The sequence below is a fragment of the Trichoderma camerunense genome (assembly GCF_050948025.1).
Source record: "Trichoderma camerunense strain CBS 138272 chromosome Unknown V8C40scaffold_11, whole genome shotgun sequence".
NCBI lineage: Eukaryota > Fungi > Ascomycota > Sordariomycetes > Hypocreales > Hypocreaceae > Trichoderma > Trichoderma camerunense.
In genome coordinates, this window is record NW_028145359.1 from 991,769 (window position 1) to 1,018,001 (window position 26,233).

General features: G+C 48.0%; 11 protein-coding genes across 11 annotated transcripts; 5 read left to right on the top strand and 6 right to left on the bottom strand.

Moving 5' to 3' along the window:
* Positions 1 to 73: 73 nt before the first annotated feature.
* On the bottom strand, positions 74 to 1,320 carry V8C40DRAFT_275511 (aminotransferase; the record flags this gene model as incomplete). Its single annotated transcript, XM_083220720.1, has 3 exons — positions 74 to 262; positions 321 to 874; positions 930 to 1,320. The coding sequence occupies 3 exons, from the start codon at positions 1,318 to 1,320 to the stop codon at positions 74 to 76; spliced, it is 1,134 nt and encodes a 377-aa protein (XP_083072191.1).
* Positions 1,321 to 2,140: 820 nt separating this feature from the next.
* On the top strand, positions 2,141 to 2,665 carry V8C40DRAFT_248237 (DUF1330 domain-containing protein). The gene has a single exon (XM_083216493.1). The coding sequence runs from the start codon at positions 2,274 to 2,276 to the stop codon at positions 2,592 to 2,594; it is 321 nt and encodes a 106-aa protein (XP_083072192.1). The 5' UTR covers positions 2,141 to 2,273; the 3' UTR covers positions 2,595 to 2,665.
* Positions 2,666 to 2,836: 171 nt separating this feature from the next.
* Positions 2,837 to 6,480, top strand: V8C40DRAFT_248239 (uncharacterized protein). Its single transcript, XM_083216494.1, has 2 exons — positions 2,837 to 3,314; positions 3,397 to 6,480. Exons 1-2 carry the CDS (start codon positions 2,893 to 2,895, stop codon positions 6,299 to 6,301), a joined length of 3,327 nt encoding a protein of 1,108 aa, XP_083072193.1. The 5' UTR covers positions 2,837 to 2,892; the 3' UTR covers positions 6,302 to 6,480.
* A 345-nt stretch (positions 6,481 to 6,825) lies between these two features.
* V8C40DRAFT_248241 (uncharacterized protein) lies at positions 6,826 to 7,648 on the bottom strand. The gene is made up of 2 exons (XM_083216495.1): positions 7,328 to 7,648; positions 6,826 to 7,175 (listed from the first exon to the last, which is right to left on the bottom strand). Exons 1-2 carry the CDS (start codon positions 7,585 to 7,587, stop codon positions 6,914 to 6,916), a joined length of 522 nt encoding a protein of 173 aa, XP_083072194.1. The 5' UTR covers positions 7,588 to 7,648; the 3' UTR covers positions 6,826 to 6,913.
* Positions 7,649 to 9,122: 1,474 nt separating this feature from the next.
* On the bottom strand, positions 9,123 to 10,244 carry V8C40DRAFT_280174 (uncharacterized protein; the record flags this gene model as incomplete). The annotated part of the gene is made up of 1 exon (XM_083221360.1): positions 9,123 to 10,244. The coding sequence occupies exon 1, from the start codon at positions 10,170 to 10,172 to the stop codon at positions 9,123 to 9,125; it is 1,050 nt and encodes a 349-aa protein (XP_083072195.1). The 5' UTR covers positions 10,173 to 10,244.
* Positions 10,245 to 11,020: 776 nt separating this feature from the next.
* V8C40DRAFT_248243 (Zn(II)2Cys6 transcription factor) lies at positions 11,021 to 13,759 on the bottom strand. The gene is made up of 4 exons (XM_083216496.1): positions 13,309 to 13,759; positions 12,645 to 13,211; positions 12,448 to 12,582; positions 11,021 to 12,375 (listed from the first exon to the last, which is right to left on the bottom strand). Exons 1-4 carry the CDS (start codon positions 13,366 to 13,368, stop codon positions 11,635 to 11,637), a joined length of 1,503 nt encoding a protein of 500 aa, XP_083072196.1. The 5' UTR covers positions 13,369 to 13,759; the 3' UTR covers positions 11,021 to 11,634.
* Positions 13,652 to 15,751, top strand: V8C40DRAFT_248246 (major facilitator superfamily domain-containing protein). The gene is made up of 5 exons (XM_083216497.1): positions 13,652 to 14,169; positions 14,241 to 14,347; positions 14,416 to 14,590; positions 14,661 to 15,069; positions 15,135 to 15,751. Exons 1-5 carry the CDS (start codon positions 13,926 to 13,928, stop codon positions 15,562 to 15,564), a joined length of 1,365 nt encoding a protein of 454 aa, XP_083072197.1. The 5' UTR covers positions 13,652 to 13,925; the 3' UTR covers positions 15,565 to 15,751.
* Positions 15,752 to 16,156: 405 nt separating this feature from the next.
* Positions 16,157 to 18,013, top strand: V8C40DRAFT_248247 (HET domain-containing protein). The gene has a single exon (XM_083216498.1). It carries the CDS (start codon positions 16,214 to 16,216, stop codon positions 17,954 to 17,956), a length of 1,743 nt encoding a protein of 580 aa, XP_083072198.1. The 5' UTR covers positions 16,157 to 16,213; the 3' UTR covers positions 17,957 to 18,013.
* Positions 18,014 to 18,245: 232 nt separating this feature from the next.
* Positions 18,246 to 19,947, top strand: V8C40DRAFT_248248 (DUF3425 domain-containing protein). The gene is made up of 2 exons (XM_083216499.1): positions 18,246 to 18,414; positions 18,493 to 19,947. The coding sequence occupies exons 1-2, from the start codon at positions 18,315 to 18,317 to the stop codon at positions 19,245 to 19,247; spliced, it is 855 nt and encodes a 284-aa protein (XP_083072199.1). The 5' UTR covers positions 18,246 to 18,314; the 3' UTR covers positions 19,248 to 19,947.
* V8C40DRAFT_37384 (uncharacterized protein) lies at positions 19,239 to 20,669 on the bottom strand. Its single transcript, XM_083222908.1, has 3 exons — positions 20,656 to 20,669; positions 19,963 to 20,588; positions 19,239 to 19,889 (listed from the first exon to the last, which is right to left on the bottom strand). Exons 2-3 carry the CDS (start codon positions 20,363 to 20,365, stop codon positions 19,252 to 19,254), a joined length of 1,041 nt encoding a protein of 346 aa, XP_083072200.1. The 5' UTR covers positions 20,366 to 20,588; positions 20,656 to 20,669; the 3' UTR covers positions 19,239 to 19,251.
* A 1,566-nt stretch (positions 20,670 to 22,235) lies between these two features.
* Positions 22,236 to 26,218, bottom strand: V8C40DRAFT_248256 (DNA helicase RAD5 domain-containing protein). Its single transcript, XM_083216500.1, has 2 exons — positions 22,729 to 26,218; positions 22,236 to 22,673 (listed from the first exon to the last, which is right to left on the bottom strand). Exons 1-2 carry the CDS (start codon positions 26,151 to 26,153, stop codon positions 22,595 to 22,597), a joined length of 3,504 nt encoding a protein of 1,167 aa, XP_083072201.1. The 5' UTR covers positions 26,154 to 26,218; the 3' UTR covers positions 22,236 to 22,594.
* Between the last annotated feature and the right edge of the window lie 15 nt (positions 26,219 to 26,233).

Below are 26,233 nucleotides of genomic sequence, written 5' to 3' on the forward strand. Positions count from 1 at the left end.
GGACTATAGAATATCTGTAAATATCTTAAAGTACTTTACTCCGTAAAGATAAAATACATACAGTAGTACCTAACTAGTAAGATATATTGCTTGCTTCCATATCAACTACTACACCCCATCCATGTTGTTCTTTACCAAACATTATATTGTGCAGCCAAGATCGGATTGATGAGCCATAATTTGTGGCTATTGGATCATCGTTTTGCGGCAGATCGAGGTCTTGGTGGTTATATCGAATTGCTGCCACTTTTGTGATGAAAAACTAACATAAAATGTGAGTGATCATGCTTATTCAAGTAATATGTGTCGTTACAACTTACAGCAGTGCCAGAAACGAATGCTTCCAGAAAGCGACCCTCTTCCCAAGCAACTTGAAGGTCGCTCATTGTGAAGGACGACTCGACAACCTCGAGCTCATTAGCTAGTTTCGCCTTGACTAGCTCAATGACTGACCGTCGAGTTACTCCCTCAAGAATAATCTTCTCATCTAGAGGAGCCGTTAGAAGCTGATGCCTTCCAGTTTCTCTGCTCCTTATAACGGCGAAGAAGTTGCTGGCGCCCGCTTCTGTTACTTGGCCCTCCGGCCCGAACAGCCATAAAACCTGATCATAGCCAGCCTGCACAGCCTCGTCATGAAGAACAAAGCTAGGACCGTAGTTTGCGCCAACCTTGGCATGGCCGAAGCCCCCTGGCCAAGCCCGAATGGCATCACCTCGGGACGTAAGCAGTCGCAAGTTTGACTTTGAGAAGTCGGGCCAACACATAAGAAGAATAAACAGCGTGGCCTTCTTGGGTACTCTAACCCCGAGCTGAGCATCATTTCCGATGAGCGCAGGCCGTATGTAGAGAAAACTCCCTGGTTTCTGAAGCCACTCTGCCATCAACAGTCAGTCCCAAAAATAAGAGGTAAAAGATTGTTAGGCTCATACTTGGGGATTCAATTTGCACCAGTGCCATAATCAGCTTCACCAACTCATCTGCGTCGAATTGCGGCAGCGAGACACATTTGGCACTCATGGCTAATCTCTTCGCGTTGAGTTCAGGTCTGAAAAGTCGGATTTTGCCATCAAACCCACGATACACTTTCATACCCTCAAAACACTGCGTTGCATAATGGAGGCACGAGGCTAACGGTGAGATATTCAAATCAGCGACAGGCTTAATCTCTGGAGCATCCCAGCCGCGTTCCGTTGTCCATTGACAGGTTAACATATGGTCGGATGGAACATTTTGTGCCCATATTTCGTTGGAATCAACCTGCGGCACTTTCCGAGGGTTAGTAGCTTGCGTAAACTTGATATTTGATGCAATAAGTGGCATTGCGACTTCCTGCTGCGGCCGGTTGGTGACAGCTGTTGCAAAGTCTGCGCTGGACATGGTGGAAGTAGATTTGCAATTTGGTTGTAGTGAATAAATGCAAAGCTATAGTCGATACTACTGCAGCTATGAAAGCAAGCAATAGACTGTTTCTTTGAGTTAACACAGACTTTTAAGAGATCTATCGCTCTACGATATATTTTCAGAATAAAGTAGTACGGATTACAATCCATGTCTCAGTCTGATTATTCCCAATTAATATTAGTCTTGGGTCTCTTTCATCACCTTCCATATATTTTCGCTCAGACCTAATTACCTAACTCGATGGCGCACTACAGGCTTTTCATCCCTCGCTTTCTGCGCCTTGCTACAAGCTCCAACGCCTTGCGACAAGTTTTACGCCTTACTATGAGTTTTACGCCTTGCTACAAGCTCCAACTCATTGCTACAAGCTCCAACTCATTGCTACAAATTCCAACACATCGCGACAAGTTTTACGCCTTGCGACAAGTTTTACGCCTTACTACGAGTTTTACGCCTTGCGACAAATTTTACGCCTTACTACAAATTTTACGCCTTGCTACAAGCTCCAACGCTTTGCTACGAGTTCCAACGCTTTGTTACGAGTTCCAACACCTTGCTGCACGTTTTACCCGCTACCTGTTTGCGCCCTGCTACACGCCCTGCTGCATGTTTTTACGTGCCCAGCAGTGACAATAGGCGCGCAAGCAAACTTGATTCAAATTTCTCAAAGTGAAATCACGGCAAGATATATAATGACTTCATATTGCTAATATCTAGAACTTTTTTTCCATCACAGTCCTAACTTCTTAAGGGAAAAAAAAAATAACATTAGACCAGACATCTTATTCTGTTCCGCACATCCCTAGGTAACCACCGACACCCCATATTTTCCATTCCAACTTGTACTAAGCGAACTAGCATTTGTTGCGACAATGCCGGCCTATGTGGTAGCCATGATGGCAATCCATGATCGAGAAACGTATAGAAAATACACCGCACTGTCGCCATCAATCGTTAAGCGGTATGGCGGCAAATTTCTTACTCGGGGTGAAGAGGTTTGGTCAATGGAGGGAGATGTATATAAGGATCGAATGGTAATCTTGGAATTTCCAACGAAAGCAGATGTGGAAGCATGCTTCAAAGAGGACGCCGAGTATCTAGCTGCTGTCCAGTTTCGCCATTCAGCCTCAACCGGGCGCATCCTGGTCCAGGAAGGAGGTACGAATACTGAGAATCCTGATCCAAATGTCTAAATAGACCGCGTAGGGAGGTATGGGATGAGATTTACTTTGATATACAATCATAGTGTAAAATTCACTTATGGGCGTAGCTCAATAAAATATAAGACACATGGTTTAATTAATGTTAATGTAACCAGCGAATAAGGGACACCAAATCTTACCGCCTGACTCACGCGACCTGACTGTTCTCCAATCACGACGTTGAAATGCGAGGCAAGGCTCTAGGCACTCTAGGCATTCTTTTCCCCGCTCGCATCTCCAAGCTCCCAACTTCAAAGCCGTTGTACATGACGCGAATTTTGCGATCATAATGTCTGGATTCGAGGCTTTGTCGATGGTCTGCAGCATTATGCAGGTCATCTCCTTTACGAAAGAAGTCCTGACCCTCTGCAAAGATGTTTATGATGGTCGCCCGACAACTGACCGCCAGATGGAAGAAAACATGGCATCCATCGGGATTTTATTAAATGGGATGAGACGTTCTGGTTCTGCCCGGTACCACACCAAAGAGGAAGAGGAAGTCTACGCAATGGCTCAGAAATGCAGCAAAGCCGCACAAGAGGTGCAAAAAGAGATACAACAAGTTGCCAAGTATTATAAACCCGGAGATGCTATAAGAGCAATCTTCGTGGGATATAAATCTAAAAGCCATAAAAGAAAGATTACCTCTCTCTACGAAATATTCTGTCAATACCAGAAAACTTTGGAAACACATATACTGGTTCATTTATGGTACGCATATTGTACAGTTTGCACACCATTCCTTATTTCATCATCATGCCTTGGCAAGCTAATATGGCAATCTACATTGTAGCACTAGGGATAATGCCTTAGAACTCCAACAGTGTCATGATTTTAACCATCTTTCGGATACAATGAAGCAATTTATTTCCCAACTTGCTGCGGGTCACACGGAGATGGCCCATCTTATTACGCGTGAAGGCATTCAGACAAGACAGCAGATCAAAGACACCGAAACTCGACTGAAACAATCGATCAATGATACACACTCCGCAGCGGATTACGAAGCAAAGAAAGATCGCCTCCTTCGCAGCCTGAAGTACGAGTCTATGAATACCCGGCGCACTGAGCTCAAACCTGCTCATGAAGCAACCTATGTTTCGATATTTGAGTCACTTGAAATAGATCAAGAATCGGATAGAGTGTCAACTTCGAGGTCAGCAAAAGCTTGGAAAAGTTTTGTCCAATGGCTTCAATCCGATAACCGAGTGTTCTGGATTCAAGGAAAGCCCGGCGCAGGTAAAAGTACGCTCCTGAAGTTTCTCCTCCAACACGAAAATACACAAAAAGTGGTTGATAAATGGAATCCCAACACTTTAATTGTATCCCACTTTTTCTGGAAGCCTGGAGATGCCTTGCAAAAGAATTTCAGGGGTCTGTTATGCTCTTTGAACTATCAATTGCTGTCTAGCAAACATAGCGCTGTTGATTATGTGCTGTCAGAGTTTCTCTTGGTCAAAGACAAAGACACAATAGGAGACTGGGAAATTTCAGAGTTGGAATCCATCTTTCATTCCATATTGATCCAGTGCAAAAGCTCAGTACTTTTTCTGATTGATGGTCTTGACGAAGCGACTGAGATTGAGGAAATTCTTCAATTCCTGGATTTTCTTATTGGCCTACGCACAATCAAGCTCTGCTTCTCTAGTCGCAGCGAAGATATATTTATAAAGAGATTTTCCAAGTATGATGGGTTCAGATTGAATGATCTGACAAGGGATGATATGCTACGATTTGCATTGGCTGCGATTCCGGAACCTGATGATAGATACCCATCAGATTTCCTAACGGACTTGATAGGGTTACTTGTTGACAAGGCCGAGGGCGTATATATGTGGCTCACTATAGCGCTTGAAAGTGTGAAAAGAGGAATTCGGAACAACGATGAGCACCATGAAATATTCATACGCTTATCAAAGCTACCATCAGAACTTGAAAAGCTCTATTCAGATATGTGGCATAGGCTTGGAGAAGACAAGTACATGTACGAAAAGGAAGCAGCGCGATATTTCGATTTACTCATCCTGAACCAGTCTTTGTTTGACATATATTCTCACACCTATCCGTGCATCTTCGATTTCCGTCTTAGCACGCTTCAAGTCATGCTCGCCACAAATAAGGCGATCATAGTACGTATACTGGACAGATCATACCAGCTACCAGTTTTAGAGATAACGACGAAATGTGTGGATGCGTCGAAGACTATTTCCATCCGAACTGCTGGGCTCCTTGTCACCAAAGACGCTGAACATGACTTTATTAATGTCTACTTCAAAGGGGTAGCAATACGAACGGGAACGCAACCTTCAGGATTGAGGCAACACCTTGCCAAAAGAGTGGATTTCATACATAGGACCTTGTTCGACTTTTTCAAAGAGTCTGAAATCGGAAAAAACATACTGGCACAAAGCCAAGCACACCGCGTCGATATTGATCTTGCAACTACTATCCTCTGTCAACTTCGTATTATACAATTTCACCGAGAATTGGCCATAGCACATACAATAGCAGGCAGAATAAGACTCGGTACACCGCTACATTACTTTGTCTGGCTCTTAGGGCATATATTTACGCAAGATACCATTTCGAAAAGCCCGAAGGGTGCTACCTTGCTACGTGTTTTTGAGAGTCTCTTCGCGGCTGGGCTTCTACCGTGGGATATGCGACCAGAATGGTATCCTCATCCATGCGTTGATGTCTTACTCATCAACAATCCTGCCTTCAATGAGTTCATACAATTGCGAGTAGAAAAGAGAGGCGCATCACACGCTACTTGCATTCTTCGAGACCTCCTGATGACCCGGGATTCCGAGTCTATCGGGAGGTGGCATATTATCAACAACGAGGAATATATCCTGTCTTTAGGTGGCGACATAAATTTTGACGGCATCTGTCTTCAAGCCTCACCAGAGATTGTAGACGACTTTTTGGAGCCCCTTCCCTATGCAATAGGGCCTCCTGAGTTCGCAACGTATGAATCTGTATTAAGTGTGGTTATAAAAAGATTGTATAATCAAGCCTTCACTATGAAAGATGACGAAGTAACTACCTCACAGGAGATACTACTTCAGTCTATGAGACTTTTGATAGCCGTCCTAAAACGCGCACCGAATTTGAACAAACACACGTCTTTCCTCTTGGGTATGGAATACGTTACGGATGAAAACTGGCAGATCATTACCGAATTGAGTGATCTTTTATATACAATGGCTTCGATTGAAAAGAAAGATGAAAAGGGAGTCATGCTGCTGAACCTCACGCCCTCAGATGGTTTCCACGCGCATATTATAGCGGAAGTAAATCTGAAATACCTTATCGAACATTTTTTCAGAATATTTCCCATTAATTTCGAAGATGCAATGCCCCTCATCACTCACGCTCGGCAGTTGACTGAAATGGAAGGCAGCAAACCTTATGTAAAGGCTCGCTTCTACGTTCAGTTGTCTTTTAAAACGGAATCGAATCCTGCTTCGGTGACGTGTTACCGTTTCATTAACCAAGACATTGACATCCTAGCTGATAGCATTATCATGGAACCCACGTTTGATGGTTTTGCCTGGCATAGTTTAACCTCCCAAAGAATATTGGATCACCTTGATGAACTGGAGAGAGTCGAATTTTCTGCATTGTCGGTGCTGGCCGATGAGAAGCTTGGAGTATGTCGTCTTGAAGATATGGGCATCAAACCACCCAGTTGACCATTGGTAAATAGTTTTGCCAATTGTCAAGTGATTGAAGAGAATGAACCTGAAAGATGACGGTACACAAAGATACTAAATAAATGATATTGAGTGACGATCAATCTTTGAGGGACATGTATATTTCTATGTTATATGGTTGTCTCTATCAAAAGCCCCGGCCCACGAGCTCTTCGAGGTCCTACTCTCGGTCATGTTGGTTGCTCTTGCCCCTCATTGTATCCATGTGCTTTTGAATTGGTGCGGATGTAGCAAGGCTGAATTGTCCATGGCCCCATGTGTATTCTTAAGGTATCGTGATGATTGTGTAAAGTGCGTACACAAAGTATTCATATTAACGTTTTATACGCATGTCTTATTCGATGCTTCACTTTTTTCCGCTACCTGCGGGCATTATGGTCATAAAGTGTGCAATTACCAGGCATAGACCTCATGGCGCAATAACCATTTAGACACAAGGTTTTCTAGTGATGATAAAAATGAATAAATAATAAACCGATAGAGATTCTATCGCGTATGAAAAGTAGCTATATAATAAAGATATACGCAGCATGGTGATTTAATCGATATGCTTATATGCTTACAACGAGCCGCTTAATTCTCCAATAGCATCTAGCTGCGGCTAGAGTCCTTGACTGTGGCAAATTTGATGTCAAAGTCCTTTAGCTCTGCTTCTTTATTTTGCTTTGCTTCCTTTTCTGCTTCTTCAGGGCTTCGTCCTTTTTTATACCCAGGTGGATAATTTTGATCGGTAAGAAAGCGGTTGAGATTATAAGACGGGTCATAATCATCAGGGTCAACGGTATAGATAGGAGTTTGAGTGCTATGAGTGCATTGAGCGTTTTGGGTGGAAGTTGAGGCCATCTTGTTATTGCTAATAAACATGTTAGTCTCGAGAGACAGAGAAAACAATCTATTCCTCATATCTACGCCAAACCGGGTTGACACAAGTTCACCCGCGGTACCCACGTCAAGAACGTGTCTGTATATGTAATAAGAGTGGCTTAGATCCATAGTCACACGTACATGTTGTTGTTATTGATAATAATAGTACTAGTAGGTAAATTGGCCATATTTATGTATAAACAGGGATAACAGGCGGGTATAAATTTCAGATAATGGGCGGGTATGAGTTTCAGGCGTGGAAATTGTTTACACCGCGGTAGGACATGTAAGAGAAACCATAGCCCTGTGGTAGCTGAATGCGCAAGAGATTGAAAGTGAGGAAGATTGAGCCAGTATTTATATTGACAAAAGAAGAAGAATTTGGGACCGCCGTTTTCCATTCTGCTACCTGTTTCTGGTCTAAGTATAAGCGTACGTCTTCTATCACCGAATCATCCATACCTAGATACGTCCAGGCGAAAATTCAAGCTGATTGTCTTAGAATGAATGTTCCTCATATATACCACGCAGTACCTCCCCACTTGCATGCCCAATCAGCAACTGGCCGGCGTTGCAGCAGAAGGACCCACTCGAGGCGCCACGCAGCGGGATACGAGGTGGTCTTTTCCGATCTTTGATCACTACTAAGGCTATTTACCAGAGGGAATACGGTATTACTGGACATTGGTTGCGATGTGGAGTCCACGAGGATTGCCTTTTTTACAACCTGGTTATTTGCCCCTCCTTCCCTCTAACAGGTGCCTCCGGCCGTCAGTTTGCCTTCGGCGCCAGTTCGCATCCCTTTGGATATCCAACTTGAGGTCTACCCCCAACTCTTCGTGAGGTAACCGAAAAAGATTCAGAGGTATCTGTCTTCCTGATCCTTTCGGGCCTAGGGCGCACGTAGCTAATCAAATGGATCAACGTTCTTCCCTTCCTTCAAGACCTTGAGGGTTGATGTAGTTCGACACAATATTCACCAACTGGGAAGCGTCCTGATGCCAATCCTGCAATGACAACGTCCGCGGAAGCAATCTTGGACACTCTACCCGTTATGTTTCAATCCTTGCTTTTCACGCACGGAAATTTGATAGCAAGCGGAATAATCTCGTGCAAGTTAAAATTATTTAATAATCGATTCCCATAACTATGTACATGTACTAAGTAGTACACATGACCCGTATCTATATACATGTACCTAAGGTACATATATACATGTACCTAAGGTACATATATACATGTACCTAAGGTACATATATACATGTATGCTTTCGTACCTAGGTATGCAGAGGCGGTCGCACGCCGCGGTCGCACACGGTGGCTCAGTTTCTACAGTCAGATTTTTGACATGACATTTCATAACTTCTTTCAAGCAACTTAGTCTTCGTAGTATATGATGACTTTCGGTAAATCTTCTAGCGGTTCACAGACGGGGAGTGGAACTATTCAATACCCAAGAATAAAGATGGTGAATAATTGGCATGGTCCAGCCGGAGAACCCACCGTCGATTATATTAGACCTGGCGATGAGCGAGGTTTTGATCAATGACCAAAGATCAAGCGTATTCTTGTTTACTGCAGGGTATCCCTGACCGATCTGTCTCCGCGGATTTCGTAGATTGTATACATATATATTTGGTCCTACCCCCGACTTTGTGATGGAGAACCAGGACCTTTCATCCATACAGTATTACACCTAGCCTACACATCGCAACAATATTGTCAGTTCCCATATGCCCCAAACAGAATGGCCGCAGGATGCCAACATATTTCAAGCTAGGATAATGGTGGATGCAATGAAGTCAACTAGACAGTGCTATTTTGAGAAGCTCCAGGACCGAATACAGTTTATTTCACACGTCAAGTTAAAAAAAAAAAAGTGATGATGTCAAGCACCTTCTCCTCGCGTATGTAAAGCTCAATATTTCTAGGAGGTTTACTTCTTTCCAATCTTCCTTTCCACCTCTAGCAACTGCTTGATAGTGTCACCCATCGTATCCTTCAACGGTCGATACTCGAAACCCAACTCTCTCACAGCTTTGGATCCGTCAACACCATAAGTCACAGACTTCCACGCTCCATTGTCCATTGAACCAGGCGACCCGGCCGGTATTCTGCTTCTGTCAGGTTCTTCCAACGCCTCACGAGCAGCATCCGCAGCAGTCTGCCATTCAAAGTGCTTCGCAAGGAGATAGCGCTGCCCAGCGGCCTCAGGAACCTCAAAAACACTCAGTAATGCCTTTGCGACATCTCTCACGTCGACAACCCCGCAGAAATCCGGAGGAGGAACATCCTTGGCGTCAACGAGCGCCCAGGCTCTTGCAGCGGAGGCTTTGAGGCCCGTGAGGTCCGTGATGGGATAAAAGTCCGGACCGAAAATCATGGAAGGGTTCACAGAAACAAACGAAAACGTTGGTTTATTGTCTCCGCTCTCCATGAATTCCCACATGCCTTTTTCAGCCAGGGCTTTGCTGGCACAATACACTGAAACAGGATCAGCTTCGGCAGCCTCGTCGTAAGTCATTGGGTTCCAGTCTTTCTCTGAATACGTATACCCGGGTCGTAGCCCTTTCGAGACATCCAATAATGCTGCCATGGAAGAGGTATTGACGACACGCTGCACGGAGGGCCCAAACAGCTTGGCCGCCTCGATAATCGCCTTTGCGCTGTTAATTGCGGGATCAAGCATGTCTCGCTTGTTATCCTCTGGGCTTAGGTGAACAGGCGAGGCAAGGTGGATAACACCCGTTACAGCGCCATCGGCAAATGCATCTTTGAAGAACTCCGGGCTGGTGATATCCTTGACAGGAACAAAAGACAATTGTGAGCCGTAATTGGGAAAGGTAGCAAGAATCTTTTCTCTGGCCGATTCGGACCGAACACAAGCTCGAACATTGTAGCCTTTCGTCAAGGCTTGGTGGATAACATGGCCCGCGACATAGCCCGTGGCGCCGGTGACAAGAAGAGTGTGCTCTGAAGGAGCCATGGTTTGAAGTTTGCAAAGATTTCGATCAAAGGATTTCGTACTAATTAGGTCTTTGTGGAGATTGGCTTTGTGATGATTCACTCACTCACTTATAGAGTAGAAGAGTTATTTATACCTGGAGGATCTTCAGCAGTTCGGACTTATAACCTTATCTCCCCACGCGAGTTTATTAATCCTCTTCTGGGGTTGAGGTAGTTTGTCAGCCCTGTGGTCAGAACTTTTGGCAAATGCAACTCTTGAGTTCATTTGCTCCCGAAGCGTCATCTGTTGTTTTCGGAATTTGTAATTGATAGTTTCATCTCTCTGCAAGAGGTTGCTCACTAGACCTCTTCTAGCTTTGGGGTGTTTTTATAGCTGTAAGGAACATCCAACTCCTCCAGTAGTCCTTCTCCTAAGTATCGCCTGTCTTCTCGTCAACTTACTTCCTCTGCCACGTTTATCGTTTGTTCCGAAAGTCAGGGTTCCCTTGCTTCTCTTTATCTCAATACTATTTGCCATAATGCCTGTTCAATGTACCCGCTTTGCAAAGAGTCATGGCACCGAAGACAACTTTCCATTACGCTCTAAGCTTATGCTGTCATGATAAGGGGTTGGTTCATTCATTGCTTCAGCTTCACATGAGTCTCCCCCATAGTGCGACCTAACAGTGAAGCTGGACGAATCTTAACAGATTTGGATATTTACATCTAGTTTCATAGATGGCGATGAATCACTGTATTGAAAACAACAGAGATAGATCCACCTTTAAGAGGTTATTGGGTCGTATACCGAAAAGGGAATACGAGGCGGCCTTCGCGGCAGCCCGCGAAGGCCGCTTTCGTATGGAAGACAAAATATTCTGTTTCAAACTCCCTTGACGATAAGTTTATTGAATCATATTCCAAATAAGAGAATACGAGTTTTATTACACTTCTTGTGAACATGATCGACCACCGGGGACATAGGAACCCTCCAACTTCTAGGCATAAAATTAGTACTTAGTTTACATATGTACATGTATATCCGTAGTGAGTCGGATAGATACAGGTAGCCAAGGAGTCGGATATATAGACGACCGAGAAGACTATAAAGCCGAAGATGACATATCTACTCAAGTTCAGCACTTATTACTTTGAGCTACTTTGAGCAGATTATATAGAAGCTGGTCCTTAGCGGAACGCTGAACCGAGAGCTCTCGGATAACTTGCCATGGCCTTGCATCTCAGATGATACCACGCGCGCCCGACGCTGGAGTTTGTGTTGACCCGTGTGAACAGTGGTTATCAGTCTCGACGCCATTGTTCACCGCTATTGCATCAAAAAGGCTTGTGGGCTAAATCATTTTGCGCAATTGCATCAACGTTGCTGTCTATCTGTGTTAACAGCCTTGAACCCTCTCTCAGGTCAAGAACCTTGTCCTCATCGGAAGAGTTTTGGTAACAGACAAAGTCATGTTGAAAAGAAGAACGCACACAAAGGCCAATCACCAATCAGGCCCAAATTGCATTAAATCGATACCGCACCTTGACGCCGGGCCCTTTACATCCTTGATCCTCCGGCACCATTCCAACTCCCTGACAAGCCCGCGGCGACGAAAGTATCTACGCAGAGTCCACTGCGTAGAGCACGTCGCCTGCGGTCCAAAGAGACCGTTGTCGTTGCGGTAACAGAACTCGATGCTCTGGCAGAGCATGCGAGCCAGCCCATCTGCCTCCGCCAACATTGAGGTGCTGTCTGCTGGTGGTGAAGATATGATGCCAGTACGGTTTGGCGTGGTGAATTCTAGCGCCTCAAGGAGCAAGGCTGCCTCTACTACATGCAGCATAACAGTCGAGCAGAATATCCATTGAATCGCGCTTCCCATAGACGAAAACATCAACGCAAACGGAAACAGCTTATCTGCGTACCCCTCGTCGGCCGGGTTATCCATTCTGGACATGACGGTCCAGTACAAGGGGTCCGGAGCTACTCTGCGCTTCCGAAGTTGTCTCCAAGTGTCGAGCTCTCCAAACTTTTGGGCGAGGCGGGCGCTGTGCTGCGAGGCGGCCAAAGGGTTATTGCCGCTTGAAAGGATTGCATGTGCCTCCTGCAGCATAGAGGGGACGTCGACAACTATATGCATCATTCGGACGAAGGAGTCGTCAGCACCGAAAGGGCCGATTAAACGTCGCCACCTGTCTGGTTCAAGACCGAGAGAACGTCTTTGTCCCAGCCCTTGAATGACCTAGTTGGGAATCAGGGGTCAGCGAGAGAGTTGACATGGCTGTGATGTTGGTGATTTGGTAGTTATACGTACGCATATTATACACAATCGCACGCACAAGCTTCTACAATCCGCCGTGGCCTGCTCCGGCACGTCGTGGCTACGGAGGAGTTCGGAGATGCCCTGCGCGTGGGCACTCCAACTTGAGTCCGTGGGGAAAATAAATAGCTGTATGCATCAGCCACATTGTCTTCTTCTTCTCAAAGAATTGGAGGAGACTGTAAGCATACCTCACATGTCGACAAGGCCACGATGGCAGCCAGCGTCTCGTTACTGCTCCTCGGCTGCCGAGAGTCCAAGTCTTCGATGAGCTTGCTAAGCGCGTGGTTGTAAACTTGGCCCGTCTCGTCCTGAGACAAGCATGAGTCACCGGACAAGCGGACCTGGACGGCACAAAAGGCGAGAAGAGAGTGGTCGAGAGCGCTACTTGGAGCCTTCATCTGGCACACGGCCCTGATCCAGGAGGAAGGCGTTGGGTCGCCGTTTTCGTCGCATGCCGCGATGCGTGGTTGAGGAAGATAAATGCCTTGAAGGATTCGCAGAGCCTGAGATCTAAAGAATGAAGTATCGTAGCCTGGCTCAGAGAGCTGGTCACGCAGCTGACGGACGAGTCGAACCCATTCTGACGATGGAGATTGCTGCTGGCGTTGGTGCAGCTGAGCGTCAGTTATGACAGAGATGGCAGTGACATTAGGATGGTCCGGAGTGCTGTTGACCCAGAGCATCGCCTGCTCGTAGCCCTTGCATGCAATTCCAGCCTTGATGCATCTTATGCACGAGGGCAATGTCAAGTCGCACTAAGAGGCGAGTTATTAGATACGGAGACAGGACGGCACAAGACGGGACGAGACGAGAACAGAGACAGGGAAGCGAGTGGGAGCACGCGAGGAATACCTTGACACGACGCCTCTTGCAATCTCTACACGCCTTTGACTTTCCCGGGATCCCGACCATGGTTTGGACTTTGATTCGTAATGTTTTGCCGCATCGTGTTATGACAATGGCAATGTTAAAAGCGATGGGCCGAGATGTAAGAGATTTGATGTAAGTGAGTGAGCTGAGTGGAGATGAACCAACACCAGCGCTTAGAAAGCTGGAGACGCGGAAACTTTGATGACACGCGCTATACTCAACATGGAACCAAGCAGCGAGCAGATTCGACAGGGATCTGAATGTTTATGTCCGATGAGTTCGTAATAAGCGCGGGCCCTCCCGGGAGGAGAAAAAACGATGGAGTCGTCGGGCTCTCTGTGCGTCATTGGTTCGATGTCAGGCGGTGTACAGTTAAACCAGATTCGGAACCATCGCTCGAGATGCGCGACAGGGAACTGCTCTTTGAATCCGTGGTTTGCAAAGCCTGAAGATGTGGGCGTGAAGAAGGTGATGAATAGATATATAGAGGACGCGACGTCCTGGATCTCAGGGACAAAAGGACACAGACAGCCGTGCCACTCTGAAGAAGAAGAAGATCGCCCTCTCCTCGCGTCTCCGTTTCCAAGACTGCCGCAGCAATGGCGTCTCCAATTCCCGGAGCTTCCTCAGCCTCCTCGACCGATGTCGAAAAGCAATTCCAAGAACAATACCTCCAGCAACGAGACGCTGCCGCAGATGTCGAAAAGGCGCCGTCGCAGCAACAGCCACAAGGAGCCTCCGCAGAGCCAGACTTTGGCCCTCCACCCGATGGCGGCCTCGAAGCGTGGATGGTTGTGTTAGGAGGGTTCTGCACCGTGTTTGCGAGTTTCGGATGGATCAATTGTACTAAAGAGCCTTGAAGTCGTCCAACCTGTCAATGCAGCGCTTACTAACTGATGTGTGTTGGTTGTTAGGTATCGGCATCTTCCAAGACTACTACCAATCGCACCAACTCAAGGCCTACTCGCCCAGCACCGTGGCATGGATTCCTTCTGTGGAGTCCTTTATGCTTTTCTTCGGGGTACGCCTGATTCTTTTTCCCTGCCGTATTCAACTTACCTACGCGTACAGATGCTAACATGACGATAGGGTCCCCTTGTTGGCTACATGACCGACCAGCTCGGCCCCCGGATCCCCGTCCTAATAGGCACCTTTCTCCATGTTTTCGGGCTCATGATGACCTCAATCTCCAAGGAATACTATCAGATCCTCCTCTCCCAGAGCATCTGTAGTGCCATTGGCTGCTCGTTTCTCTTCTATGCCCGTAAGCATTCCCCATCCCATCCCATTGCCTCTCTCATATCCACCAAGTCTAACAAAACAATCGCCGGTAGCAATCGCCGCCCTCGGCACTTGGTTTCGCGTCCACCGAGCCCTCGCCTTCGGCATCGTCACCGCCGGATCCAGCCTCGGCGGCGTCGTCCTGCCCATCATGGTCGAACGCCTCGTCGTGCGTGTCGGCTTCGGCTGGGCCATGCGGTCCACAGCGTTTCTGTTCCTCGGACTGCTCATCATTGGCAACCTCACAGTCAAGTCGAGGCTGCCTCCTCCGGGGAGGAAGTTTGACGCAAAGGAATTCGTGACGCCCTTTGCCGAGCGGCCTTTTGCGTTTCTTACTGCAGCTGGCTTTATGATTTATCTAGGTGCTTTCTTGCCGTTTACCTTTATCATTGTGCAGGCCAAGGCGGAAGGCATGTCGACGAGGTTGGCCGACTATTTGGTCCCCATTGTAAATGCAGCATCGTGAGTACATGTATCTCCCACAGCGTTTCCGGAGATGTTTAGTGAGGCTAACAGCCCTGGTGTAGCACATTTGGCCGTATCCTCCCCGCTCACATGGGCGACCGCTACGGCGTCTTCAATGTCATGATTCTCCTCACCCTCTTCGGCGGCATCGTCACCTTAGCCCTTTGGCTCCCCGCGGGCTCCAATGCACCGCTCATCGTCTACGGCGCCTTGTACGGCTTTGCCTCGGGGTGTTTCCTATCCATTATTCCGGCTATGGTAGCATCCATGTCGGACGTGCGCAAGTTGGGCACGCGTACGGGTTCGCTCTACGCGGTGGCCTCCGTGGGCGTCCTGATCGGGAGCCCCATCGCCGGTGCCATTGTAAATGATCAGAATGGACATTTCTCCGGCTTGATTGTGTTCTGTGGAGTGTCGCTTCTGTTGGGAGCGGCATTGGCGATTATGTCGAGACATGCCTTGGTGGGTTTTCAGTTGGGGAAGAAAGTATAGTTTTCTAGTATTTCCTATGATATATGATGTACGGTCAAAGACGACATAGATTGATTAGATAACGATTATAATAGAGATCTTTTTAAGTTAAGTTGTGGCTTGATACCCCTGTCGTCGTGTACGCGTCGTTGAGGTATTATTAGCAAGTTACAGTATAGCAACGATGTACTGACATAGAGAAGACAGGAGTTCCCTTTTGACCTTCTGTTAAGTATTATCAACTCCTCCAAAAGAAAAAATGTGATATGTGCTCTAGTTGGTTCTCTGGGTACCAATCACCTCGAGCTGCGCAGAGCTGGGCTTGGTAAACATCCTAAGCAGGTAACCGCCTACCACCTGTTGTTGGTCAGCTTGGCTTCTTAGACCCTGTGTCTTTCTATTATAAGAGATGTTGCCCACCTAACCCAACGTCGTTCGCAAGGTCATGTAGTTTCCCACCAATTGACAAGCATGGATGATAACCTGGGCCAACAAGTCGAACCAACAACGCGAACCAACAACGCGGGGCGATGACTTGGGCGCTTATCCTCAACTTGTCTATAAATGCGAGCTTCTCCTTAGGTATAATGTCTTAATTTCTATCTCAATTCAATTTTAAAACTATTCTCCGTCCGATAAGCACTGCGTCTAAACACTGCGTCTAGAAATCATGTTCTCAAAGTTCTCAAACCAGTTACGTCAAGGGGTAGCACTACGCCCAAATCCCGTGAGCATCTCGAAACCCAAAATAGACAATACACTGTCGTATCGAGGGAGAAGACTTGACGGGGACAGCTTACGGCTGATTGAGATTCATCCGGCTGCACACCAGGGTGACCCTTTGGTTTGCACGCTGACTGAAGTCACCCTCGGTAACAAGCCCAACTTCGAGGCGTTGTCATACACGTGGGGTACAGACAAGGCGACCTATGCCATCACCCTGAATGGCCAACCATTTCAAGTCGGGGAAAACCTCCTGGGTGCCCTCATCTTCCTTCGCGGTCGGGCCATGTCCAACAAGGCACGCCAGCTGTTCTGGATCGACGCCATCTGCATCAACCAGAGCAATCTGGAGGAGCGGAGCAACCAGGTCAGGATCATGAACCATATCTACTCGCGGGCCAGCACCGTGGTAGTCTGGTTAGGGAGCAAGTACGCAGAGTACCAAAAGGACATGAAACGGGAACTTCTCCCCAAGGGTAGCAACAGCACTCAGCAGAAGATGGTTAGATACTTGCTAACTGACCCCTACTGGAATCGCCTCTGGATACTGCAAGAGATTGGGCGCGCGAGGCAGCTCCAGGTTTGCTTTGGAAACCAGACTTTCCCGTGGGACCAATTTATGCGCCTCATCTCAATGTACAACAGTGATGGGGCCACCGGGCCTCTTAGGCTGAACAGGTTACTCCGCCAAGAGAAATCTAACGACTCGCACACTCTCAAGAGGCTGCTCGTGGAGCACAGAGACGCAAAATGCTCGGAACCAAGAGACAAGGTCTACGGACTCATTGGGCTGGCCTCGGACGCCGGGGAGTTCCCGATAGACTACAAAAAGTCGCTCTACGAAGTCTGGAAGGATACGATGGAGTTCATGAATAAGTGGAATCTTTTCAAAGATGAATCCCAGATTCTTCCGATGGGAGCTCTGGTGAAAAGCCTCCTCATGGCCAATCACAGCGATCCCCTTAGTCAACTCTCGAAGGACTCAACCCAGCTTATCGACAATCCGAAAAGTCCCCTTGTTTTCCACCTCAAGGCAGTTTCAGTTGGCTGTATCGTCTGCGCTGGGCCTTCAGCCAGTGACATCGTCTCCAGACCTGACGACGCAAATCAGTGGCGCAATGCCACACAGCGTCTATTTCCGGCGGGCGAACTGGGACCAGCTCATCAAGAGTACGATAAAATGTTCCGGGCCCTCCTAGAATCAGACGATTCAGCGATTCAGAAGGCGTGCTCCAACAGGCCGAGTCCTGTTATCTGGGATGAGAAAAGTGCATACAATTACAATTGCACCCAACCGCCGGAAAGTGTACGAGACTATATTACGTGGGTTCACCAAGTAACAAAGACCAATAACCTCCAATGGTCACAGAGGCAACAAGGAGTCACAAACCGATCAGCACCAGTCCAGCCCCGGTTATACTTGGCTAAAGAGGGCAATCATACACAACGGAAGATGGGTCTCGCCTCGGGTCTCGTCCAACAGAATGATGTCGTCTTTCGAGTTCCGTCTGCTAAGAGAGCCCTCCTGGTCAGGGTTGTTCAAGAGGAAAAGTCGAAGTCTAAGGCGAGAGTGGTTGGTACGGCACTGACCACGAAAGATATGTGTAGCTCGACACCAGACAGCGACTACACTGGATGGACAACGACAGTGCACTTGGATGCAGGCACATTATTTACGCTTTTAGAGTAGACATGCGTCTGGATGAGATAGTAGTTAGTGCTGTGAATATGACTTGGATAAGCGTCTAGAAACATATGAACCATAAATTATAAAGCATTCCTACAAGACGATAATGTTAATGTTAGTTACAAGCTCCGACTGATTGATATAGGGTGAATGTTCGCTTTACGCCGACCTGACGAGCTTACTTCCTATTCGGGCAATACTCATCTCTCCACGCCAGTGGAGATATTCGGACTCCGCCTCGGCCTTTATCCCCGAACCTCCCACTAGACGGAACTCGCACCAAACAAAGAACCATTCAACAGCTACACTCATCGTCACAAACCTCCCTGAATCAGCCAAGCGCATCTATACCTATATACCCATGAAAAAGCCGAATCCTCCAGAGGCTAAGCCTCAATCTCATGCACTTGATTCCGTTGAGAAGCGTCGTTTGCAGAATCGCCAGGCTCAGCACAATTATCGTAAGCATCCTACTTCCATCATTACATCATCCCCCTTGGCTGTAAGTTTGTATCGTAGAGACTTACTCTTTGCCACAGGCCTCCGGGAAGCAGCAAAAGCGAAGCAAGATAAATGTATCACCAAAGCAGTTTCAGCTCGGCGTGGCAAGTTCCTATTACTAAAGCCAACTAAAGAGTCTTTTCATGTAACCAAAGAGCGCCCAACACAACCCCTTACGTGTGGTGCGTATTTCGTATCTGCACGGAACCTCCTTCTCTCCTCCGACCATCGGCTTCTCACTCTTGTCCACAATAACATCATACGTGGATTAACCGCAAATGCCAGCCTCCTCAACTATCCGTGGAGTACCGTTTGCCAGGACGACGCTTTATCCAGCTTCTCCCCACCCACGCCAAACCTGGGTCTATCAATAACGCTATCACATATACCAGTTAATCTTCATCCCACACCACTACAATATGAAGAGGCACATCACCCATGGCTTGATCTTATCCCTTCCCCACAGTTCCGTGATAACCTCCTCCGGAGATTAGCAACTGCCTCACAGGAATGGGACTTTGAAACCGAACTCTGCGAGGATGTTACTGGAGTCGGACGCCTACAGTTAAGCTGTAGCAGACCCGGCTTCATGATATGGGGCGAAAATTCGTGGGACGCACACAACTGGGAGGTCACAGAAGAATTTGCTCAGAAATGGCACGATCTAATGGATGGATGCTGCGACCTCATCGCATCTACAAACGAATGGCGCAAAAGGCGTGGAGAAGCGCCGCTCCATCTCAAACATTCTATAACCACCACTTCGACTAAGCTCTCTCTACTACCTGAGTAATCCGCTACAATATATCGGGAACGTTTAACAGTTCACACGTCTCCTTCCAAAGATTCTCTTCCGCCACCTCATCAAACGCAAAACCCGCATATCCACCATCCATCATGCCAAAATCCGCCGTCGCCTCCTTTCCATACGAGCAATTCTCCAAGTACACCCCGCCCTTATCCTCCAAACACGACGCAATAGCTGCAAAAACAGCCGTCGCCGCGCCTTGCTCTGCAGATTTGAGCTCCTCCATATACCCAGGCGGCACATCAGCCTTATCCGTCTGCTGGGCTGCGTATCCTGCATACAAGGGTGTATGTACAGTCCCTGGATGAAGTGAGACGGCTCTGACTCCACGAGTGGAAAAGTGTCGGTCGATGAAGTTGGCGTTGTAGATGACGGCGAGTTTGGAGGTTGCGTAGGCGGACATGGGCTCGTATGGTGTCTTTTTGAAGTTTGGGTCGTCTAGGTGGACTGGGAATAATCTGTGTCCTGTGGTGCTCAGGTTGACGATGCGGGAACGACGGGCTTTGGTGCTACTTGCTTCGAGGCGTGGGAGTAGGAGATATGTGAGAAGAAATGGTGCGACGTAGTTTACGGCCCAGGTTCGTAGTAACCCTTCTTCTGTGGTTTCGAAAGGTTCAAACGCAACGCCTATTTGGAGACATTAATGTTAGGAATAATGATTCTGATAGCCTAATTGGAGTCGGAGACAATTTATACTAACCGGCGTTGTTGATCAAGACATTAATGTGCTCTGCCTTGCTAAGAATCTCCTCTGCAGCTTGTCTCACAGACGCAAGAGAGACCATATCCATAGACACAACCTCAATGCTCTGATACTTTCTTCCCTCAACAGGTGGAATGCTCGACACAATCTTCTCAATGGCGCTCTTCGCTTTGTCAGTATCGCGCGCCGTGATGAACAACTTCGCGCCTGTGGAATAGAGAGCTCGAGCAGCCTCGTATCCGATACCAGACGTTGCGCCGGTAATCACAACAGTCAACTCTGATAAACCATCTTTACCAGTGTTACCATATTGAAACTCATCCGCGACAATCTGGAGGGCAGTCGGACGAGCGTCTCCAGGGCCACTGCGAGAGGCATGAGCGGCAGCGTAACGATCCATCGTGCAATCAAATCGGAGTATAGCTTCTAATTGTAATTTGAAAACTCTGAAGATGAAGCTCAATTAATTATCGGACAGCAGAAATATGCGCAAATAAATACTTCTCCCTCATCGCAATGACGTTCTCACAAAACCTGCTTATTACCCAAATAGGAAATAACACAAAACATCACCAAACTCACCAAAACCACCATAATCCGGGGTCCAATACTACGGACATAAGCTGCATGTATGTAACACCATCAGCAAAAATGGAACAACTACCGGAAAATAATTCACTTTCAACTCACTCGCAAAAAAAATCCGCCGCACCTTCTTAGATCGAAGTAGTAACAACGAAACGGATGCGCCCACACAGATTTCCGTCTCAATGACATTCCTAAACGAGCCAAGTCCATCTTCGCAGCGTCAGAACTCTATGGGCGTTTCAAGAGGACGCGTCGATCGATCGGGCAGTTGGATTTTAAGCATCGCGATTTGGGTTTGCTACTTTATTTCACATTCGACATTCGATGTTGGTATTGTGACGACATCACGACAATGGAAGAGTGAACTCTTGCGGGTTTGTTTTCTCCAAAATGGACTTTTGCACGAAAGGCAAAGTCGTATTATATTTGTTTCGTCGTAGTATTTATATTCGCTGAATTCAATAATCTCATCTCCATCAATCCATTACACCTCTCTCTCTCTCGATGCTCACATCCACACTATCCATCAAATCTAAACCACACAAAATCCCATCAGCACAAGCTCCTCCTCATCTCAAGAAGCAACAACATCACAAACTCACCTCTTAGAGAGACTGGCAGAATCCCGTAGCAGCCTTAGTAGCAGCATCTGTAAGAACACAGGTCGTGCCGAAGGGGCAGCCGAGGAAACCCTGCTTAGCCGAGCCGCAAACTCGCTTTCCATCAACAATGGGGGCCGGAGAGGCAGCGACAAGGCCAGCAAGGGCGACAATGGCAAAGGAGAACTTCATTTTTGCGGAGGTTTGTTTTCGTCGTTGGAATAGGTATTAAGATTATTTGCGGGTTTGACCTTGCGGTAAGGACTGTAGTTGGTCTTTTTTGGAAAAATGAATTTTTGCTTAAAGAGCGACTGGAGATGGAGAGAAACAAGAGAAACCTTTTTTCCTCCTTTCTCGACGAAATCCGGGGGTGATCAGCATATTTATTCACCCATCAACCAGCATAGCATAACCCAAACAGTCCCTAGCACTAGCAGTATTACTCGTATGTAATCCCTAACGGCCACCGCTCTCACTGCCTCGTAAAAGGAGAAGAACTCCATAGTCAGATCAAAAGCCCGCAAAGCTACGGACAACACGGCCTTCGCCTCGTATTCCTTTGATGAACAACACCCCGTTTTACCCATCAGATCGCCAAGCTCGTATGGGAACGGTGGTCATGGGCTGAGGTCCCTGGCCGGTAATTTCGGCTGCTAATTTGCATGCTCGTACCTGGCGTTGGTGCGGCCCCGCCGTCCTGACCGGGTTACCCCTGAATAGCTTCCTTCAGTTCTGCAACGTTCTGCACAACACCAAATTTGTCTTACATGTGGTTCGTTGCTGACGAAAATGTGTGTAACGCCACACGCACAATTCCTTCGAATATCCGACTGGAAGAAGCACAGAGAGAAGCAATTGACAGACCAAAACAATCTTCGAGATGTCCATATTCGCGCAATCCTCTCGCCACTCGTCCCCATCGCCCAATCCTGAAACAGCCCAGCAAATAAAGTTATATTTGATCAGAACCCTCACCGGGGACTTCTGTGGGGATGGCGCCCGCTTTCCGCAATGATCATCCGAGCCCATCCGCCGTTCATGATGCATTTACGGAGGACCATTCAAAGATTCACAACTTGACATATTCAATACTACGCTTGGTTGGCCCTTTTGCAACTTGGGCTAAAGCTCTGTTTACCCGGCTCGTATTCCCCCAAGCTGGGACATCGCTTTCTTTCTCGTTTCGACATGTCGTCTATCCTTTTTCGTACGAGTAAAATTACTCGAATGCCAAATCCAGCCAATCATATATACACCATGTTTCCATTGCAGCCATCACAATCATCATATGCAATGCCATGCCATGCCAGTTCATGCAAACAAAATACACATCTTCAAGCAACCCATGCGCCAGATAATGAGACCGTCACATGCTCAGAGCCGCCGTATTCTAACACTATGCCATCTTCATTAACCGTGTCGTGTGAACCCACTTCTGTCGTCTAGCTGAGGAGCTCCTTGATGTCTTCAATCCTCTGAAGCTTCTTCTCTTCGTCGTTCATCATGCCCAATGACGTCGCGCTGCGGGAGCAATTAGTCTTGCGATGCTTCAAAGAAGAAAAGATCATCCACTTACATAAACTTCTTTCTGTCCTGGATCTTCAACATCCTCTCCTCCACACTGCCCCTCACAATGAATCTTTTGACCACCACCTCATCTTGCTGCCCTAGTCTGTGCACCCGATCAATCGCCTGCAACTCCACGGCATAACTCCACCAGGGATCCATCATAAAGACGCGCCCCGCGCTCGTGAGATTCAAGCCGACACCGCCCGCGCGCAGACTCATCAACATTACCGTGAAGCCTTTGCTCTCTGTGAATTGTTGCAGAACGGCTGCTCGAGCCCGCTGTGTCATACTTCCATCTAGACGAAGAAACTTGACGTTGGCACGTGTAAGAGCAGCTTCGATGAGCGTGAGGAAAGACGTAAACTGCGAAAAGATGATGGACTTCATATATGGACGATCTCGACGTAGTGTTCGAAGCTCCGATATCAATGCGGCAACCTTGGCAGAAGAGGAGTTGACGCCAAGTCGCTGAAGACTAAAGCGAGGCTTTGCTGAAGCAAACGGTTCGTCAGTCTCATCATGACGCACCACCTCGAACAAATCACGCTGGTTAATCGGCGTGCGGCAGTTGAAACACTTTGGCACTCTGCCGTGATCAGTCTCGTGCTTGATAAAGTCCATCAGGCACTTTTTGCACGCAGAATGCCAGCACCCAGTGACAATCTGCTCATTCATCGGCTCGTCAAAGCATAGCGGGCATTCCTTTTCCGATTCGTTACGGATCTCATCCAGTGCGTGCGCTCCGTACGTCTGTCTGTCGTTGGTGGCTTCGTCTGTAATGGCGGTAAATTGCGTAATCAGTGACTCTAGATCCATATCGTCACCCAGGCCGGTAGCCGCATCAGCTGCGGCGCCAGCCTCTTCCTCGTCGGCTACAATGTCTTTATTCCGGACAAGTACGGGATGACAGCATGATTGTCGAAGACGCATAATCTGAGCAAAAATTGTCGTGAACGCCTTGAGCACCGTACCCGCCTCGACGTTTTGAGCAAACGTATTCTTCACCTTATTGAAGATGTGATCGTAAATATCTCGCTCCGTCTTGGATAGTTCTACCTCAACTATGTCAATCTGTTTTGGCGGAAGTTGTACCAGGGGCTGACCGTCTGGCGTTTTCATGTCCTTGGTTCTTCTGGTGACTAATGGCTCTAAAACCGTCTGAACCACGTCCAGTGCGCGCACAAAGTCCCCTGACTCAAAGGGTACCGTGATGAATGTCTTCCAGAAAGAAAAATTGTTCCAGGGCTCAACACCCAGGAAGCGCACCAAGCTAAAGAGGTCTTCTAGTCTGTTGACAATCGGGGTGCCTGTCAGTGCCCATCGGTGGTCGGCTGCGATCTCGTAACATGCGCGAGCAGTCTTGGACGCCCTATTTTTGATGTAATGTGCCTCGTCGAGAATTACGCGGAAGAATTTGAGGGAGAAAATGCCCGTATGGAAGGACCTGTCGCCGTTCTTTGCGGCGATGCTGGTGAATTCCGACAAAACAACTCCGTAACTGGTGATGACAAGGTCGGGAGCGTTGGAGCCGCTGCAGAGCGACTGCAGATTCAGTGCCTTTTCCGCACCGTAATAAAGCTGAATCTTCATGGTGCCCGGTAGGGAAGCCTTTTCAGCCTCACTCTGCCACTGTGACAACAGAGACATGGGGGCAACTACCAAGGTAGTGCAGGGTGCCTCCAACACATTTGAAGAATTCTTGCCCAGCCGCTGGAGCTGGTTCAATCCGTGTTTGGGTGATGACCTGGCTTGTTGTGAAGCCTCTGATCGGTGTGAGTGAATCAGGCTGAGCATCTGAATCGTCTTTCCCAGACCCATTTCATCAGCAAGAATACCGCCAAGACAGTGTTGCTCCTGGACCGGAAAGTCCAACGTCAGATCACCAGAGTATGGGTTGACATAGAACTGGGACTGCCCTTCTACCGTAGGGAGATCCTTGTCGTCAACATCTTTGACGGGCCATAGATATTCCTCCCAAAGCGGATGCATCGAGGGCTCCCTATGGCTCTGTTCATCTTTCTCTTTGGCTATCATCCAGTGCAGAGATTGCCTTTGGTACGGGCGTAGTGTCATGGCAAAGGTGCTCGCTGGGTCGACCTCGGGCATGCTAAAGTCAAATGTTTGGGCCTTTTTATACAGCGCGTCAAGCTGGTCTTGTTCGAGCTCTTCTCCTTCTTCGGCTTCCTCTGATGGCGATGAATTCCCAGATTCTTTGTTGCCATTTGCGGCCGCCTTTTTCGAGTCCTTTTGCTTCTGCTCGTCCATCTCGGCGGCTTGGAGCAGTCCCTTTCTCCCATCCTTTGCTGCAGCATTGGCGACGACCGGCTGGAGATTGATCTCCTGGAATAGTCTCACCAGAGCAACTTGCCTGAGTCGGAGTTCTTTCTCTTGTGCTGTTTCGATCTGCTGTTCGAACCATGTAGCCGAGGAGTCGTTAGCGGGCTTGAAGCTGCGGTCGAAAAATGCAGAGTCGAGCAAGGAACATCGCAGTTGGATGAAAATGGTGTCGTTTGTTCGTGTCCGCTCAGGGCAATACACACAAGTTCCTTCAAACTTGCAAATCTTTTGGTCCATCAGCGTCGACACCCAGTTGGCAGTATCTTTGGCCAGGCGCCCAATTTCCTGGCCACTCTGGTTTGTAAATCGCACAATGACGTCGACTCGTCTCGAGGCAGCTGTGTTGACTTTGACAGGGGTAGGAGGAGCCCCAAGCCGGGGCTTCGTCTTTGGAGGTGGAGGGGGCTGTATCTTTTGTCGTTCAATTTTGACCTTTTCACCGTGTTTCAGGAGATTTGTGCCACTGCGAGTAGCCCATCCCTCGACGCCAAAAGCACCAATGTATCGTGAGTTCGGCATGTTTCGTCGGATGGGAAGCGGGGAAGGTTGGCTCTGCACATCGGATGATTGTGTTCTGCTTGGGCCAGCGGCAGCGGGCTTCGACTTTAGGAGCTTCTTGTAGGTGCCGTCAAAGTACATATTGACAGCTCGCTCGAGATTGTTGCCGCAATGTTGCTGGATAGTACGCAGGATGTTGGCGGCAACTTTGGCTCCGACAAAGCTCTCAAACGTCTCCTTGTCAAAGGTGACGGCTGAAGATTCATGCTGGGCTACAGGCTCGTTCGTCGATGCTTGGTGTGGCTGCTCTAAGGCTGTTGATGAGCCAGATGCTGATCCATTTCGAGGAAGCTCGGGCAAGACATCTCGATTCTTCTCTTCAGCCTTGATGCTTCCTCTTTCGCTCTCCGGCTCCCAGTCGCCGTCATCTGCCTCTTTTTCATCATCCTCGTCCTCTGTCTTAAAGAACCGCCTCGGCTCTAATGACGAGCTGAATTCGTGCTTGGGGCTAAACACCGGATCCGATGAGGGCTCGTCCGGGTCCTTGAAGAATCTGCGCCTCTTGACCGGCGGCTCTTGCGAGGATCCCAGCTCCATGCTGTGGCGGGCCTCATTCGTGAATGTGACCGTTACAGTCCAGTGCAATCAATCCTGCCGCTAATCCGCTGGGAGACGCG

Bases quoted from the DNA above. Each gene is read 5' to 3' on its own strand.
- V8C40DRAFT_248248 (XM_083216499.1), top strand. From the start codon at position 18,315: ATGAAAAAGCCGAATCCTCCAGAGGCTAAGCCTCAATCTCATGCACTT. The intron at 18,415-18,492 runs GTAAGCATCCTA...TCTTTGCCACAG, and splicing joins CCAGGCTCAGCACAATTATC to GCCTCCGGGAAGCAGCAAAA.
- V8C40DRAFT_248247 (XM_083216498.1), top strand. From the start codon at position 16,214: ATGTTCTCAAAGTTCTCAAACCAGTTACGTCAAGGGGTAGCACTACGC.
- V8C40DRAFT_248246 (XM_083216497.1), top strand. From the start codon at position 13,926: ATGGCGTCTCCAATTCCCGGAGCTTCCTCAGCCTCCTCGACCGATGTC. The intron at 14,591-14,660 runs GTAAGCATTCCC...AATCGCCGGTAG, and splicing joins CTCGTTTCTCTTCTATGCCC to CAATCGCCGCCCTCGGCACT. The intron at 15,070-15,134 runs GTGAGTACATGT...GCCCTGGTGTAG, and splicing joins CCCATTGTAAATGCAGCATC to CACATTTGGCCGTATCCTCC.
- V8C40DRAFT_37384 (XM_083222908.1), bottom strand. From the start codon at position 20,365: ATGGATCGTTACGCTGCCGCTCATGCCTCTCGCAGTGGCCCTGGAGAC. The intron at 19,890-19,962 runs GTTAGTATAAAT...GTCTCCAAATAG, and splicing joins TGTCTTGATCAACAACGCCG to GCGTTGCGTTTGAACCTTTC.
- V8C40DRAFT_248243 (XM_083216496.1), bottom strand. From the start codon at position 13,368: ATGGTCGGGATCCCGGGAAAGTCAAAGGCGTGTAGAGATTGCAAGAGG. The intron at 13,212-13,308 runs GTATTCCTCGCG...CTCGCCTCTTAG, and splicing joins GCAAGAGGCGTCGTGTCAAG to TGCGACTTGACATTGCCCTC. The intron at 12,376-12,447 runs GTACGTATAACT...ATTCCCAACTAG, and splicing joins TGCGATTGTGTATAATATGC to GTCATTCAAGGGCTGGGACA.
- V8C40DRAFT_248256 (XM_083216500.1), bottom strand. From the start codon at position 26,153: ATGGAGCTGGGATCCTCGCAAGAGCCGCCGGTCAAGAGGCGCAGATTC. The intron at 22,674-22,728 runs GTAAGTGGATGA...TTGCTCCCGCAG, and splicing joins CAGGACAGAAAGAAGTTTAT to CGCGACGTCATTGGGCATGA.
- V8C40DRAFT_248239 (XM_083216494.1), top strand. From the start codon at position 2,893: ATGTCTGGATTCGAGGCTTTGTCGATGGTCTGCAGCATTATGCAGGTC. The intron at 3,315-3,396 runs GTACGCATATTG...TCTACATTGTAG, and splicing joins CATATACTGGTTCATTTATG to CACTAGGGATAATGCCTTAG.
- V8C40DRAFT_248237 (XM_083216493.1), top strand. From the start codon at position 2,274: ATGCCGGCCTATGTGGTAGCCATGATGGCAATCCATGATCGAGAAACG.
- V8C40DRAFT_248241 (XM_083216495.1), bottom strand. From the start codon at position 7,587: ATGGAAAACGGCGGTCCCAAATTCTTCTTCTTTTGTCAATATAAATAC. The intron at 7,176-7,327 runs GTACGTGTGACT...CATGTTTATTAG, and splicing joins ATTATCAATAACAACAACAT to CAATAACAAGATGGCCTCAA.